Source organism: Triplophysa rosa, linkage group LG15 (assembly GCF_024868665.1).
Source record: "Triplophysa rosa linkage group LG15, Trosa_1v2, whole genome shotgun sequence".
NCBI classification, from domain to species: domain Eukaryota; kingdom Metazoa; phylum Chordata; class Actinopteri; order Cypriniformes; family Nemacheilidae; genus Triplophysa; species Triplophysa rosa.
In genome coordinates, this window is record NC_079904.1 from 7,048,428 (window position 1) to 7,064,156 (window position 15,729).

Sequence of the window (15,729 nt, forward strand, 5' to 3'; positions counted from 1 at the left end):
TTAAGAATGTCCTCAATGATAATTCTTCCACGGAGGTGCAAAGTGCACGAGAGTCACGACTGATGGCTTTTTTGTTGACGGTAAGTCTTTAATATAAATTTCTCTCACTACTTTACTATCAACTTAGTTTTAAACGGTCGTTTTACATTTCTAAGTAAGATATCTTGCGTTACAGATTCTTATAAAGTTTCCAAGCAACAGGCTAGTAAATGGTTTAATTAACCCAACAAAGTCATTTTTAATATCTGACATGTTAAATTTTGGAGCCAAGTACATTATTTAGCATTGCTGGCTAATTTGATGTAGTTTGACTATCTTTAAATCAACTTTAAGGTTAAATAGCACGGTTTGCCGTTACACTTTCAAGTGGTTTCCTATACAAAACATGACCTAGACTTTCCCTTCATCTCTTCCCATTTATAACTAAACCCTAGTGTAATCCTACCAGGATAATATAACGTTAACCCACAAATGAATCCCACCAGAATTAGGTTAAGAGATTAAATGTTAAAATGTCTCAATACACTGAATACATAGTTTCTAGATAAATGACAAACGGAAATGATTTTGACAGGTTGAAATGGTTTATTAGTAAAGAAATATCAGCTCATAGTAACAAATGTGATACAGATTGTTCCCAATTTAGTTGAATGAGAAAACAAATCCTTGGAGCCAAAAGAACTCGGTCGCATCCAAATTAAAGCTAAACACAAGATATGTAAAAAAGGCATCAAGGAACAAGCTTTATCTCACTTGCGTAAATCTGTCAAAAAACGAACAAAATATCTAAAAAGCATTGAAGCATGGTTGACTATGCATATACTAAACTGGCATTGATGAAAGTTTATAACCTCACAGGTGTTCTGCGTCTGCCATCTAATCCATCTATTGGTTACTTAGCAGTGTATCAAAAATATAAAAAAGGCCATCTTTAAAGATTGGTTACAGTAATCAGCATCATGGCTGGATGACAAAGAAAAAGCCATGTAATTCGACATTTTGTAAAATAAGGCTTTGTATAAGCATGGAGCTCAAACAAAGCAAGCCAAAATCACCATGAAGCATAGAAAAACGAATTCAAATGGGTCACTTCCTTAAATGGGTTAAACCAATCAATCCTATCTTCACATCAGAGATGCAAAAACTTCCACGAAAATAAAAATATTCCAAACCACTCAATTCAAAAAGGTACACTCGATGTGCAATAAATGTTGGCATTCTTCATAAAACAGGAAATATAACCGAAGGAAAATGAAACGAAACAATATATACAACACAAAAAATAAAGTATGCAATATGCAAAGGCTTAATGTTGCTTTCAGCAACCCCCAACTGACCACCCCCACCCAAACACTGTAAGAAAAGTCAGCCTCATGGGTGACTTCAATGCAGACCCCCATGAGACCCCATCCCACCCCTCACACCCTCGTAAACCCGCCCACCCGCATACATCAAGGACATCACAAAGCACTATTACGTCACTAAGCCTGTTAGTTTGAGTGAGTCCCCCCTCCCACCCACGTGGTTTCCCCACCCCTGGCTCTTAGGAATTGGTGAAGGCATCTGCACAGGGGCTCCATTCGTCTGTTTTAGGGTTGTAAGCCTCAAATGTATTGAGGAAGTCGTTTCCATCAAAGCCACCGATGGCGTAGATGATGTCATCGAGCACGGCCGCGCCAGCATTGCTGCGTGGCGAGTTCATGCTACCAAGCATCCTCCATTCGTTTCGTGCAGGGTCGTACATTTCAACGCAACGCAGGGCACGAGAGCCATCGAAGCCTCCCACCACATAGAGTTTACCTGAGAGAACAGACATTGGTCACTATTGATAAAGCACTTAACACTCTGTAAATGCCCTGTGCTATGAATTGTTGTCTTTTGCTCAGCTTACCTTCATGGACGGCCACTCCGGCTCCTCTGCGGGCTATGTTCATCGGGGCAACAAGGGTCCAGGTGTTGTTTTCTGGATTGTAGCGCTCCACACTATTCAGGCAGTTCCACGACTCGGCTCCTCCAATCACGTACATGAATCCTTCCAACTCGCACACGGCAGCTTGATGCCTCCCTATGCAAGCAAAGTTCATGTTGAGAACAGATCCATCTGCCTTTTTAACAATATAGCCTACCCCACTGTACGCCAAGCTCTTAAATGCCCAAAACCACTCTGGTGTAGTGTATTAAGGGATATTTTGAAATGTTGACTTACTGATGTTTAATGGGGCACAGCTGGTCCAGGCCTTGCTGACAGGGTCAAAAACATCACAGTTCTTCAGGCCTTTCTGTCCGCACGGATCTGATCCTCCAACAACATACAGCTTGTTGCTCAAAGAGCAGACACCTGCGCAAGGTCAAACATGCATCAGATGTATCTAAACCTACATTGTTATGGTTTTAAGACTTGAGGGCGTCTCATCCTCCTTACCTGCATTGCAGCGGTTAGTTCTGAGCTCTGGCACTTGAGTCCACTCGTCTGTGTTTGGGTTGTAAGTCTCCCCACAACTCAATTCATCAGAATGGCCATTGGACCCGCCCATCACGTAAAGCTGACCCTGATTGGTTAAAAACACAACGGAACAATTATTAGCACGTCCACAGGCTGAGAATTAGTCTATTCTCAAGTATACATTTAACTATGTACAAACCATGAGCACTGCCATCTGAAATCTCGCACGTGGAGTCCTCATCGGGGCGATGAACGTCCAGCTGTCAGTGTTCAGGTCATAACATTCCACAGTCCTCAGGCATTCTTCACGGTTGTAACCACCTAAGTACGAGATCATCTTTTAGACCATGTACTTCTCAAAGAAAGAAGAGATACTCTTTGAGAAACGTCTTGGGACAAATGTGTCTACCCACTGACCTGCAGCGATGAGTCGACCGTTCAAAGCAGCAGTGCCCAGGCCGGAGCGAGCATAGTGCATGGGTGCCAGCAGCTTATCCGGCTCTTCCTCCAGTGGCTGACTGTCAAAGCTCATGCTTTTGGTTAGACAAGGGGTGGCCGAGGGCGAGGCCTGAGGACTGCTGCGCCCATGTAGAAAGATCACGCACAGCACACCATTCAACACAGCCAGACACAGGTACGTGTGGTCTAAAAGGAGAAAAGGAAGAGGGTGATCAATTGTGAACATTTGTGCAAACTTAAAACGCAATTTTTAATGATCTGAAGGTGTGCAGACGTACTGGTGGTCTTCTCCGAAGCGATGTATTTCCATTCTTGCTTGCAGGGATGTTTGGTGGAGCCAGGGGAGAGGCTGCCAGAGGAGCTGGTGCTCAGCTGTCGGTGTACATTCTCACGTGGGGGCTTCTTCTGCAAAGGCACAGTGCAGCTAGACTCCGAGCCCATGGTCCACACAAAAACAACCTCACACAAACCCAGACCCGGTCTAGGTGTATGCCCAACTCAACATCTTACCAGTTCTGATGGCTGCATCAGATTAAACTAACGTATATGTAATCTAACCCAATGGAAAGCCACTCTATAAGAGGTCCACAGTTCCACTCAATCAAACACACACACACGCACGCATGCACGCACGCACGCACGCACACACACACGCACTAGGCTGAGGTCAAACAGCCATAATCTCCGGCTCACCAGCCCAGCACAACAAAGAAGCTCCTTGGCCAGAACTAAACTTAAATCTCAAAAGCAGGTCTGAGTTTACTACGGCCTGCTGCAGTCCAGCCTGAGAAGAGCTCGGCGCTGGTTGTGTACCTGCACAAACTGGATGTGGTCATCCTCAGTGCCGAACACCTCAGCCTGCCCGTCAAGCAGGCTCCCATCGAGCAGCTTGTGATCAGCCGAATAGTACAGCGTTTGCACCTGCAAAACACACAGCGACAATAGAACCCATGTGGCTGTCTTCATGACAACAGAGCACCCAATTACGTGGGAAAAGGAAGGTTAAGAAGAGGGGTGCAGTTCCACTTCTTCGCCACCGATCTGCAAGGCGCTGGTGAAAAAGCTTCTTTAAGAATATGAACATACTGTCGCTTCAGCATCGGATTCTGGATGGGGACATTTCAAAAGATCTTCAGCACTTTCTGGCCAATGGCTGCACTGTAAATAGCAGATTCGGGATCACAATACTGTTCACCACAAAGGATCGTGGGAAACTTCATTTGTCAGTTTGGAGAAGGAAATAAGAAAAAACAAGCGCCGTCAACGCGTTCAGCTGTCATTCTGCCGCCATCTTCACAGCTGAGGAGGTTAGTCAAGTCAGACGTCATCACACAAACTCTGGTTAGCCGTTTTCACATTTACAGCTCAAAAAAATTGTTTGATAAAAAAATTCTCTTGGCTCATGTTTAAGCTTAAAGAAGTAATTTCAAACCTAAAAAATACAAAAATTTTGAAACAATCCATTAAATAAACTCAAATAAATAAAACTAGTGAATGCTTGGAGAATGGAAAAAAGATTTTGGGGTATCTGGGTATTGGCATTTGTCAATTTGTGTATGGAGTCTTGTTAGGAAGTCTTTGCCTTTGCATCATGTCTAAATGTTTGTGCGATATATGTGTTGGCGTAAATTGCAAAGCACTGCTTAAAATGACGCCTCAATCAATCAAATTAAAATGGGTCACATTTGTGTGTAAAGTTACGTTTTTATTGCGTTTAAATTCCTGTAACTACTGTAAAGTATACTGTACGTGTCCATCCCTAGTGGGAATATGTCTGAAAATAAATAGAACAAGGAACCGATTTTAGAAGAGTCATCAAGCTGCAATCAGTTTCCACTTCCTTTAACACACCGAAGGTGCCGTTACAAAGCCTTTTAAGGATGATGGCTCACTTCCATTCTTTCATTTGAACTTAATCTGGAAACGTGTAGTGGTGTAAATATAAAGTGTCTCTTCTTCACATTCATGAATTTTATTCAAATGCGAGTTTGGAGCGTTCCACAGAAGGCCCCTGTATGGGTACTAAATAGGGAATTTGCAGTGTTCGGAGAATTATTCTTAAGTGTCAGTTGAGGTAAGTGTACTGTTGTGAGTGCATTTTATTAGCAGATGAGAGCCTAGCGCTTGTCCCGCCATGGCTGCCTCTTTTTGTTATTTTCATTGACTCTTTACCCCGGAAGGCCCCAGTCTTGGTTTTCTTCAGTCTTGTGAGAATCTTGCTGATGTTTGCTCTAATAAACCTAAGGAGAGATAAATCAGCGGGGAGGAAGAACTGTTAGTGCTGGTTCCCAGAGCAGAAACACACACTCATACACCTGCTTAAAAAAAGAGAGATATCACTGAGAAGGCAACATGCCAATTCACTCTCTGCAAGTGTTTCAAACAGAACGGCTTCTGTACAGCGCTGAGCAATCAGGAGGCTTTTAGTTCTGCTCACCTGGACTAACCACTCGCCTGTGCAGAGGGTGTAAGAGCCCCGTTCTGTACCTAAATGTATATACTTAAAAACCCGGGGTGATTTGTGGGTGACGGGGAGAGGAAACAAAAAATATGGAAGGCAGAGAGAACAAAACCAACCGACCTCTACCGTTAGGATGGCTGGTGTGAGCGGACCTGTTAAATCTGTGAATGGGATGAAATACGAGGGGAAAGGGGAGGGAAAGGAGAGCAGAGCTCACAGCGGAGGGCACTACTGACCTCCTCCATCAGTCGCTCCAGCGGTTCGCCGTTTTCCCACAGGCTGCGCTGAACCCAGCCAATCACCTTTGAGTAAAGCTTTCCATTGCTAGGCAAGGACAGGTTATCTTCCAGCATCACCTCCAACTATAAACACAAAATGAATTTGATGTTTACCACAAACGCATTAGTCAAACAGAAGAAAAAAAACAGAGCTAGTAGGTTGGTTGCTCCGGTTTCTGAAGGGCCCCTAAATGTTTAGATGTTTCCTAAATCTAACCCTTATTTTAAATCAACTCATCGCCTGGTTGGTTGACGACTGAACGGGTGTGTCAGATAACTGAACATTTAAAACACGTTCTGTTGGGGGTCTTTCTAAAACAGGGTTGTAACCCACCATAGTAGATGATCAAAGATGTTAAGCTCTAACCTTAAGGCGTGGCAGCTTGAGGAAATCCTCCTGCTCAGACACCTCCAGAAGATGCTCCTGGATATAGCCGTCAATCTTGTTCAGCAAACGTGCATCTCCCATGCAGCTGGCAAAATTGCGATAGGAGATAGCACTCTGGGAATCCATCTTGGAGAGAAGGTAGTCGCCACAGATCTGCAAGCAAGTTAAAAAAAGTCAGTTAGGGCTGTATTTCAAGTAAAACACATACAAATCACATGCACAATGAATGGTATAAAACGTAAGTCCTACCTGCTTCACACGGTCCATTTTGAGTCGTTTAGCTGCGGAGTAAACCTCTTTAACAAGCTCCTTATCTGCCTTTAACCTGCAGAGAGCAACATTGGCACACTGGTTTCATATCTCTTTGGCTTGCTGTAACTTGTGTTTCTATATCTTGTGTGTTTGTCTCTTACTGGGCAGTGTAAGCATAGTTAAGAAGGATCTCCACAGCCTCAGGGTCCAAATCTTCAAACTTCACATGGGAGATACCATGAGGCTCCAGGTCACTTTTAAAGATCTCAAACAGGTATGGACTGCAGCAGGCCAGCACAGCCCGATGAGCCATCAACTCATGACCGCATACCTGCAAGGGTTAAAGGGCAAAGGTTAACCCCATCTCTATGATGACACAGTGACAACGGTATGTTCCATTTACAAAATTGCAAACTGAAAAGCTTGAAAAACTAGATATAGTTTTGCTAGTTGACCTGGGCAACCAGTATCAATATCACGACCAGTATCAATTTTGATACTTTTTCAAGCAAAAACTAGGTCTGTAATGTAACTACAATATCTAAAGCTTCCTTTGAGTCTTTGAAACATTCAGAATATAAAGGGTTTTATTTTGTCTGGTAAAAAAATGTCACTCGGCTAAAGGCCATTTGAAATTCCAGGAGCTGCGTCTAAGGAACCACACTCTTCCCTGCCTCACGTTTCAGCGGTGATCAACACCCAAGTAGACATGTGCCGATATTCAGTAATGCGATTAACCGCGGTAATGGATTCGCGCGATGTTGTTATCGCGGGCACTTTCAAATACCGCGAAAATATATAGATCAGCATTTTGATTTTTAGACCACGTATTTGTTTATTTTTCATCAACCGGATAAAAGTACACTGCGTGCATGCTGCGTAGGAATGCGCACTCTGATCTAAACAATCCCATTCCCCATGTGGAGATGCGTGTGTGTGCGCTGCTGAGCAAAAGACGCTTGCGCACTCTGCTGTAAACAGTACCACACGGAGAGGAAGCATGGCTGAAGGAGGAACGCTGCAGACGATTTATCCCCTTTCTAAGAGGGTGAAGTCTGAGGTTTGGAAATATTTGGGGTTAAAAGTAAGCCGAGTAATGAAATTTGACAGTGTGGCAGAATAATTATTTTAAATATACGTTGATGGAACGCAATAAAGTCACACACTGTCACAAAGTGCGAGTGAATTTGCAGTTTATAAATGTTTAGCTTGCTATAATGGTTAACACACTGGCTTGGCTTTTTATTCAAACAATAATAATAATAATAATAATAATAATATGAATTGTAGTACTAGCGTTGTACAGACATAAGTATATTTAAAAGCAGTTAACAAAAGTTGTTATTTTGCAGTTTGCACTTTATTATGTAATAAACTCACTTTATACATCATTACTGTGTGTTGTTTTATTTACATTTATTTGTATTTAAATGTTTGAGGTTCTCTTTATTACTTAAAATAAAGTTGTTATCAAGAGGAAAACACTGAAGTTGGTTTATATTTTCAACCTGCATTTCTCATAGAATTGAATACTGCGATAATATGGTTTACCGCGATAATACGGTTTACCACGATGAAACCTTAATCGATTAATCGCAGCATGGAAATCTGATACCGGCACATGCCTACACCCACGGCACATCTATTACGACAGAGAATAACGTTGAAAAAGGCATGTTACCTGAAGTCTCACATCACAGAACTGGCCGTTCTTTCTAAGGGCTTTCATCTTGGCCACGGTCGAATCCAGGAAACTTTCGTCCTCAAATATCAAATATCCGTTGGGAATCATTTTTGCTTGTTTTGGAAATTAAGCCTTTGTAAAAGTGAAACATAAGGCATGTGTGAGTCGGATACATCAAAACACCTTGGTCCTTTAAATAGGGATGCACCGATACCAGTATCGGTCCGATACCAAGCTCATGTACTCGTACTCATAATGACACACCGATACCAAAGACCGATACCTCACGTGACATACATAGAGCCCTATGATTTCCGCAATGTGGAAAACGTGGACGGAATCGAGGAATCCAGGCATTTCCTAACACGAAATTAGCACTTAACAGCCAACGTAACAGTTAACGAAATATTCAGATACTGTTTAAATATGTATTCTGCTTGTTTTGCGTTACCGTGTGTGAAAGAGTGGTGCGGTTGCGTGTACTGAACGCATTGTGCTTGTGAAGCTTTCAGCACCAGCGTTTCACTGCATGAGGACACGAACACATAAACAAACACCATTTGCGGCGATCTGTCAAAATAAAAGTCTGGTTAACTTGAACAAGTTATAATTAGAGGTGCACCGATTGACCGGCCAGAGATCGGAATCGGACGGTTTTTCGTATGATCAGCCCGACCGGTGACCGGCCGGTCAGTCTCATGTCTCGCCGATTCCAAGCCGATCTTCTGTTTCCCGTGATGCGGGCAAAAACGTCACAGCCGTCAGTACACTCAAAGCCGCCAGTAAACATGTAAACGTGCGCAGCCTGTCTTTCACGGCTCGTTTATACTCGCATGTGGGTCCACCGGACCGCGAGTCTCTGCTGACTGAGGCGCATCTCTCATATCCGCTGACTGCACGCGCGTGCACACGCATCATGTACTGTACAGACTGTAGTTCATCTCTCGCTGCTCCGTTTACATGGGGTATTTATGCTAACAGTGATGCTATTAGCATCATGCTAAACTCTGACACATGCTAAACTCATGTTGAAGTCGTTCACTCTGTGTAAAACAAACGTAAATTCCATTCAACCTGATTTCTTGTCTTACGTTAAAACTGTGGTCATTTCACCTAGGTAAAATGACATTCAACACGACTTCTACTTGTTTTTAAAAATCCAAAATATAAAAAAATGAATAAATCAACCAATATATGTGATATATATCTGATTGAGTTCTTTACTAACACAAAAAAACTGCATATACATCTTTAGAGTCGAATTCACTCATAAGATTTTTAACTTTTTTATTTTAGTTGCATTAAAAATCAACCCACTTCTTTTAATACTACAGACACAAGATAAAGACAATTTATTTTACATTTCAGAAAAAATGAAATAAAGCAATGTTAGTTTCATAAACGGAAACAGACGAGAATAAAGCTGAAGTATTTTATTGTTATCTTAGACTTTTGTGAGAGGAGTACAAAAATTAAAAAGGTAAATTAAGTGACATGTTTAGTTATATTTTATTATTTGTACTTCTTTTCAGTCACAGAGTTGTTCAATTTAAGAGTTGTTTGGGAAAGAGAAGATTCTGTAATTTAATGCAGCTTGGAGAACTGCATTTGGGGAAATTGTAATGTTTAATCATTTATTCAATGAAAATAAAAAATTGTGTATTGAAAAGTTAATATGGTTTTATATACAGTATACTGTCAATTATAGTTTGTGGATAGAAAATCGGAATCGGCAGGTTTCACTTGTAATAAAATCAGAAACCGGCAAAGAAAATTGCAATCGGTGCATCTCTAGTTATAATACACTCACATTTTACCACACCCACCCCCCTTACATTTTTTATAATTTGACCACAGAGTATATTGTTTACTTTAGTAAACTGAAGTAAATGTGCTAGTAAAATTGTGCTACTTATCATAAAAAAATAGTACTTCAATTTAAGTAGAAAAAAAGAAAATGTACCAGTAAGATACTGGTTTATTAACATCATTGTACATTATACAGGCATCGGTTATAGGTATCGGCGAGTACCAGAAAAAATATCGGTACTCGTACTCGGTCTTTAAAAAATGGTATCGATGCATCCCTACCTTTAAATGTGGCTTAGCATAAATACACGATATGGAGCTGTTCATAAAGCATTCAGTCTGTATCACTACAAATCCATCCCATTCTCTCCAAACAACACAAATGTATAAATAATGTGCTTACCTAATACTAAATGACGTACGTCTGGGAGATAGTTTTCAGAAAGCCGTGAAAAGCAGGAGTGAAGTTGAGCCAAGAATGGGAATGCCTAGGTCCTCCTTCACTACGTTGTGGGTGTCAAAGGCAATGCCAGCAGGCACGGCAGGGGGGCAGAGGTGACTCAAACTCTCAGGCTTAGAGTGACTGCAATCAAGTCCTCGGGTGTCCCGTTGGCTATAGACTCAAACCTTTTCTGTGTTGATCGTGCATTATAACCTGCAGGACAAATAACAAACAAACAAGGGGTTACGATGACAGCGCATTATCTCTGGAACAATGATCACATCAATGGCAATTTCTAGAACATGGTACCTCAGGCTGTGACCCACAACGCAATCAAACAACTAATCGTGACGTAATATAAACAACAATCACGGCTCAAGGGCAAAACCGCTGCCAGAGAGACTGATTCGGCTTTACGGTACTGATGATTTATAGAGCTAAACACATGTCTCATACATGATGAGCGCTTACTCCTGCAGCACACGGCGTTCAAATTAATCCAAGCTTAAGCAAACTTAAGTCGAGAAGCTTCGTCTTGACGCACACTTCAACCCTTCCATCACCTCTCCTGCGGTCAAGTCCTGCTCGCCTTTTCATAACCCCTGCATAAAAATTCCCTCCATTCTCCTCCCGCTAACCACATGGCTGACACACCCATACGCTTCTGTAATTTTCCACGGGTCTCTTTCAGCCAGCAGATGGCCCACTTTAAGGGTGGAGGATGGTCACAAAGCCAACAAATCACGGAAGAATTTTGATGGATTTATCACGTTCCCACAATGAGATGACAACAGCTGTGTGGGGGTGAAAAAAACTAAATGAAAACAAACAAGATTCAGTGTGTGGAATTCACACGCTTTACATAAAAAACCTGTCAGTGTTTTTCCACTCTCACCTTTCAGCCACACGTTTCAAGATGGACAGTGGTGGCTTTTAAGTAATCTACCCAGCATCACTTGCTCTAACCTGTCTAGGTTTACGAAAACCTTAAAACATTAATTTTACACAAAACACTATTACACCAAGTCTCAATTGTCCACTATCAAGCTGGTGGCCTTAATCTGAGAGCAACTGGTCCACTTGGAGAGGAATCAGGAACCGATCATGTAAACCAGAGCATTCACAGGCCAGACACCAGACAAAGCCTATGGTGACTGTGCACTTTCAAACAAATTACAACAAATCTCTCTATTGTGTGCCGACAACCACAACATCTTCAGGCAATTATTGACAGAGACAATGTTACAAAGAAAAGACTCATTGAAATGTGCAGTGATGGAAAACCACATTGAAAGACGGTTTTGTGCGCGCTATTCTTTTTATACCCTCCGGTATGTGGTATGCAGTAAACAGCATGCTCAGAAAGTTAGCGTGGGTCTGACAGCAGACAAGAGAGAGGGGGCAACACACTGCTAACTTTGTAGCAGTCCTAAACAGATATCCCAGATTGGCCAACAATGTATTGCATCGCTTAAGGCCAAAAAAACTAAATTTGAAGAGGATCCTTTGCATGGAATCTTAGATAGATCTAACAGCTGTATCTAACCCACGACCACAGGCAGTATGCGTATAAAATTGTTTCATTATGTCATAAGAGTTTTTGCAAGTCACAGTGATATCTGTGAAAGTACATTACTCAGTGTCATATATTCACAGCCTTCCAATCGTTTACGTTTATTTTATCCAAGGCCTTTTAAAGTACATTAGAAGTGTACATCTTATCAAAACATGTGTTCCCTGGAAATTAAACCCTTGCCATGACCTTGGCATTGTTGCACAGCATGCTCTGAGTCTGCCAGTTGAGTCTTGGCCATCTAGGACAGCTAAAAAGGTCTAACATTTCTTATTAAATAAGCAAATTCCCTGATGTACCACTGAGCTAATGAAAGCCTTGCATAAATGATAAATGTATGTATCTACATTAAAGGAATAGAAAGGGCAGTGGGTGAGGAAACAGTGCAGGTGCATTATAAAACTAAGAAATAACGTTATGGTCCAAGCAAACACAATTGCGAAAGACTAAAACAATCTCTGTGAAAATTTATAGAATAAAATTATATACACATGTGGGCAACAGTTTCTGAGCAGCATTTCCGAAGTTTATATAACATTTGGAAAAACGCATGATTTCTCTGTCTAACAGAGTACAGACTGCACTTTCCAATACAGCATAAACCCACAGACCGAGACTATGGAAGTCAGAGCCTGTTACGTAATGAAAAAATGAAACTCCTTATTAAAATGATGGGATAAAAAATTATTACATAAAAATGATATATATTATCAGGATAATTCCTTTTCAGAACATTTTTTATATTCTTAAAATATTTGTAGCTGCTTTCTGCACTATATCAAAATCAATAGGGCAAAGAGGGAACAAGCATTTTGAGTTTTAGCTATTACAGAGTGCTGTTCTTATCTCCATTTCTCACTAATGAAATGCTATTTATGAAAAATGCCTTTATAAAAAAAGGTTGATGGGAGAACACATTTTATAGAGTGAACAAAGCAACACACATGACCTCCCGCATGAGAACCCAGTGGAAATTGGAATAATCCTTCACTATGGACTGAAAAAATGTTTCAAACAGAGAGAGCATCCATTTATTCACATGGATTAACAAAGAAAATATCTTTCGCTGATTCTCGTTAATCACAGCATGCAACAGAAACAGAGTGATGGAGGAATGATAAGGCAGTACATAGCTGAGCAGTGATCCCAAAAGAAGGGATAAGAGACCATTTAGATCATTCTGCAATCTTCGTCAATACCTTACAAATGTGTCCAAAGTCTTTGCCAACATCAGAAAACAGCGTGTTATCACATTCTTCTAGAGTTAACTAGGAAATTTGAACAAATAATGAAAATACACAAGCAAAGGTCACAGATCGAGGAGTGCGTCATTCACCAAACACATTTCCCTGACAAATGAAGCTCTTGGCTATGCAATTATGTCACCTATAGGTCGATGTGCTGTTGTGAAACAGAAACAGCGTCGAGGCAAGTTCAATTTCATCCTGGAGATTTCATGTGTATGATACAAAGTGTAAATGTGATGTATTGTGTTGTATGAGTGGGGGCCGAACAGAAATGACTGCATGTGAATGTTAGGTTCCTATGTAGAGAGAAATCTAGCAAATAAAATAAGCATATGTCAAGCAAGAAAGGGCTTTCCCTTTAAAAAAAGAAAATTCCCTTTAATACAACTCAAGGTTTTTAAATCATATTTTATAATGTATAAATAATGGACATTAGCATCACGGTGAGAATAAAAAATCTGTTTAAAACAAATTCAACGAGATATATTACGTTAAATGGCGATGCGAAAGGTAATAAATGATCTGGTAACCGCCCAAACACATTCCACGAATGCTGATTGGCCAGCGATGCTATTCCGAGCGATGCTATTGGCCAAATCATGAGTCCATCAATGCACCTCGAAGACATGCCATTTTTCCCGCACAATGGGGCTTGCATCATCAGAAGACGACTCTCTAACGTTACCCCTCGCCAAAGTCTAATGTAAAATCCAAAACTAGGTCAGTGGGACCTGGTCGATATTTTTCTCACTTCTTACAAAACATCGGTTAGAGGATAAAACGAACGATCTGCGTCAAAATACACGAACACTGCTTTCAACGAAACGCAACGGCAAGCATTAACCTTGACAAATCGTTCCCGTGCTGGCTTTCACTCATTTATACAAAGTCGTACCTGTTTTCCTCTAAGGAATTTCGGCACGATTTTATAAACATGCATTTTGCTACGATGTAATGTATTATAAAGTCATAATCATAGACAGACTGGCAATCGAGGTTCTGTTTGTTTATATTGGACTAACGCTACCGTTAAATTAAAACTGGGCTGTTTATTTACATCGTACTACTAAATGGTGTTGTCGATGTATATTATTGGAAGCCGATAACGTTTTAATCTCAGTTTGCAGCGCACAGTTCACACATTAAACCCATGCGAGTATTTTATATAACGTTAATTCATATCAATATCAATAACGTTAGACATTCTCAGCAGGTTACAGAGCATCATTAGGTAATCGCATTAGTACATACATAAAAGTGTCGACACGTGTAACGCAAAACAGCTATCGTCATGTGAAAGACCTAAACCAGGGAGCACACGAGACTCAAAGCTTCACACGTTATCCATCAATTCTCCATGGCAGTCTTACCTGATCTGTTTGACAGTAGACGATAGTAGACATATTTAAGGTAAATTCAGAGCCGTTGGTTGTGGATATTGCAAAAGCAATCGATGTGGCACGTTTCTGCGTCCGTACAGCCTTGCAGGGTTTCACTACTGTTAGATATGAGCTCGAGCTTGCAATGACGCTGGAGCACGCGCTTAACAAATGCCACGCCACGGGGCTGTCTCTTGGCGTGACGTCAGACCTGAGCCCCGCCTGCGGAAAAGTACCGACGCTAGTGATGGGAAGTTCGAGTCATTTTTGAGATTCGGATGTTTGAATCTCGTTCAGCAAAATGAACGAATCTTTTTTCGAGTCATTTCGTTCATCTGAGCAGAGTTAAATTAATGTTGCATGTTAATAGCCAAATTACCCCATAACGTTTATTTATGCTAGTTTTGATCAGATATATAATAAGAAATAACTTATATTGTAGTTAGGGACAAGTTATGAGAAACAATTATTTAATTATTTCCTGACAGCATTTCTGTAAAATTATGTATTTATAATTCATTAACAATTTTGGGTCACTCGGGTATGCAATAAGGTTTACAGGTTGTTGTTTTTTACTAAAAAGTCTCATGCAGTTTGCAAAGTATATAATAATAGGCTATTGAAATCATTTAAATGTGCAATTATTTAATAAGAGATCACGTGTGTAATATATGCATTAGACATGAACACTGACTTTACTAGTGTTGCTTATGTTTATATTTTGCCAGCACAGTTCTTATGCAAAATAGTTAGTTATTAAGATAAATTAAAAACACATGCAGAAATCCACAAGAAACATTTATGAATATACTGACAGAAAAAAGAACAGAACGGTACGTTTTAGAGAAGATGTTTATTGCACATATCTTTTGATCATTTTATTATATTTCTTCCTATAATACAACATATAACACGTACACCATGCATTTGACTGATGATCCGGGAAGTGGTCACGTAACGTTAAAGACTCGGACTCGAAGACTCCGGTACAGGCTGCAGGTTTGCCTGCGGAGCTACCATTTGACAAAAGAACAAAAGGGCTCGGACCCGATGACTCGAGAGACGAACTAATCATTTCTCTTTCCGGTATAAGGACTCGGACCCGATGACTCGAGAGACGAACTAATCATTTCTCTTTCCGGTATAAAAGAACGAAAGGACTCAGACCCGATGACTCGAGAGACGAACTTCATTACTGTTTCTGGTACAATGTTGCACATGCGCGGTCAACACAAAATGAACGAATCACTCGCTGAGACACTCGTTACTCCCGAGTCATTTTAAAGATTCGTTCAAAAAGAACGAATCGTTAAT

General features: G+C 40.8%; 1 protein-coding gene across 1 annotated transcript; it reads right to left on the reverse strand.

Annotated features, from left to right (window-relative positions):
- Positions 1-565: 565 nt before the first annotated feature.
- ivns1abpa (influenza virus NS1A binding protein a) lies at positions 566-14,571 on the reverse strand. The gene is made up of 15 exons (XM_057352738.1): positions 14,407-14,571; positions 10,178-10,429; positions 7,963-8,097; positions 6,443-6,612; positions 6,279-6,354; positions 6,009-6,182; positions 5,600-5,725; positions 3,716-3,823; positions 3,181-3,307; positions 2,861-3,088; positions 2,643-2,764; positions 2,423-2,549; positions 2,207-2,338; positions 1,892-2,065; positions 566-1,800 (listed from the first exon to the last, which is right to left on the reverse strand). The coding sequence occupies exons 3-15, from the start codon at positions 8,071-8,073 to the stop codon at positions 1,544-1,546; spliced, it is 1,932 nt and encodes a 643-aa protein (XP_057208721.1). The 5' UTR covers positions 8,074-8,097; positions 10,178-10,429; positions 14,407-14,571; the 3' UTR covers positions 566-1,543.
- Between the last annotated feature and the right edge of the window lie 1,158 nt (positions 14,572-15,729).

Bases quoted from the DNA above. Each gene is read 5' to 3' on its own strand.
- ivns1abpa (XM_057352738.1), bottom strand. From the start codon at position 8,073: ATGATTCCCAACGGATATTTGATATTTGAGGACGAAAGTTTCCTGGAT. The intron at 6,613-7,962 runs GTAACATGCCTT...TAACCCTTGCAG, and splicing joins TCTGTGATGTGAGACTTCAG to GTATGCGGTCATGAGTTGAT. The intron at 6,355-6,442 runs GTAAGAGACAAA...TGCTCTCTGCAG, and splicing joins AACTATGCTTACACTGCCCA to GTTAAAGGCAGATAAGGAGC.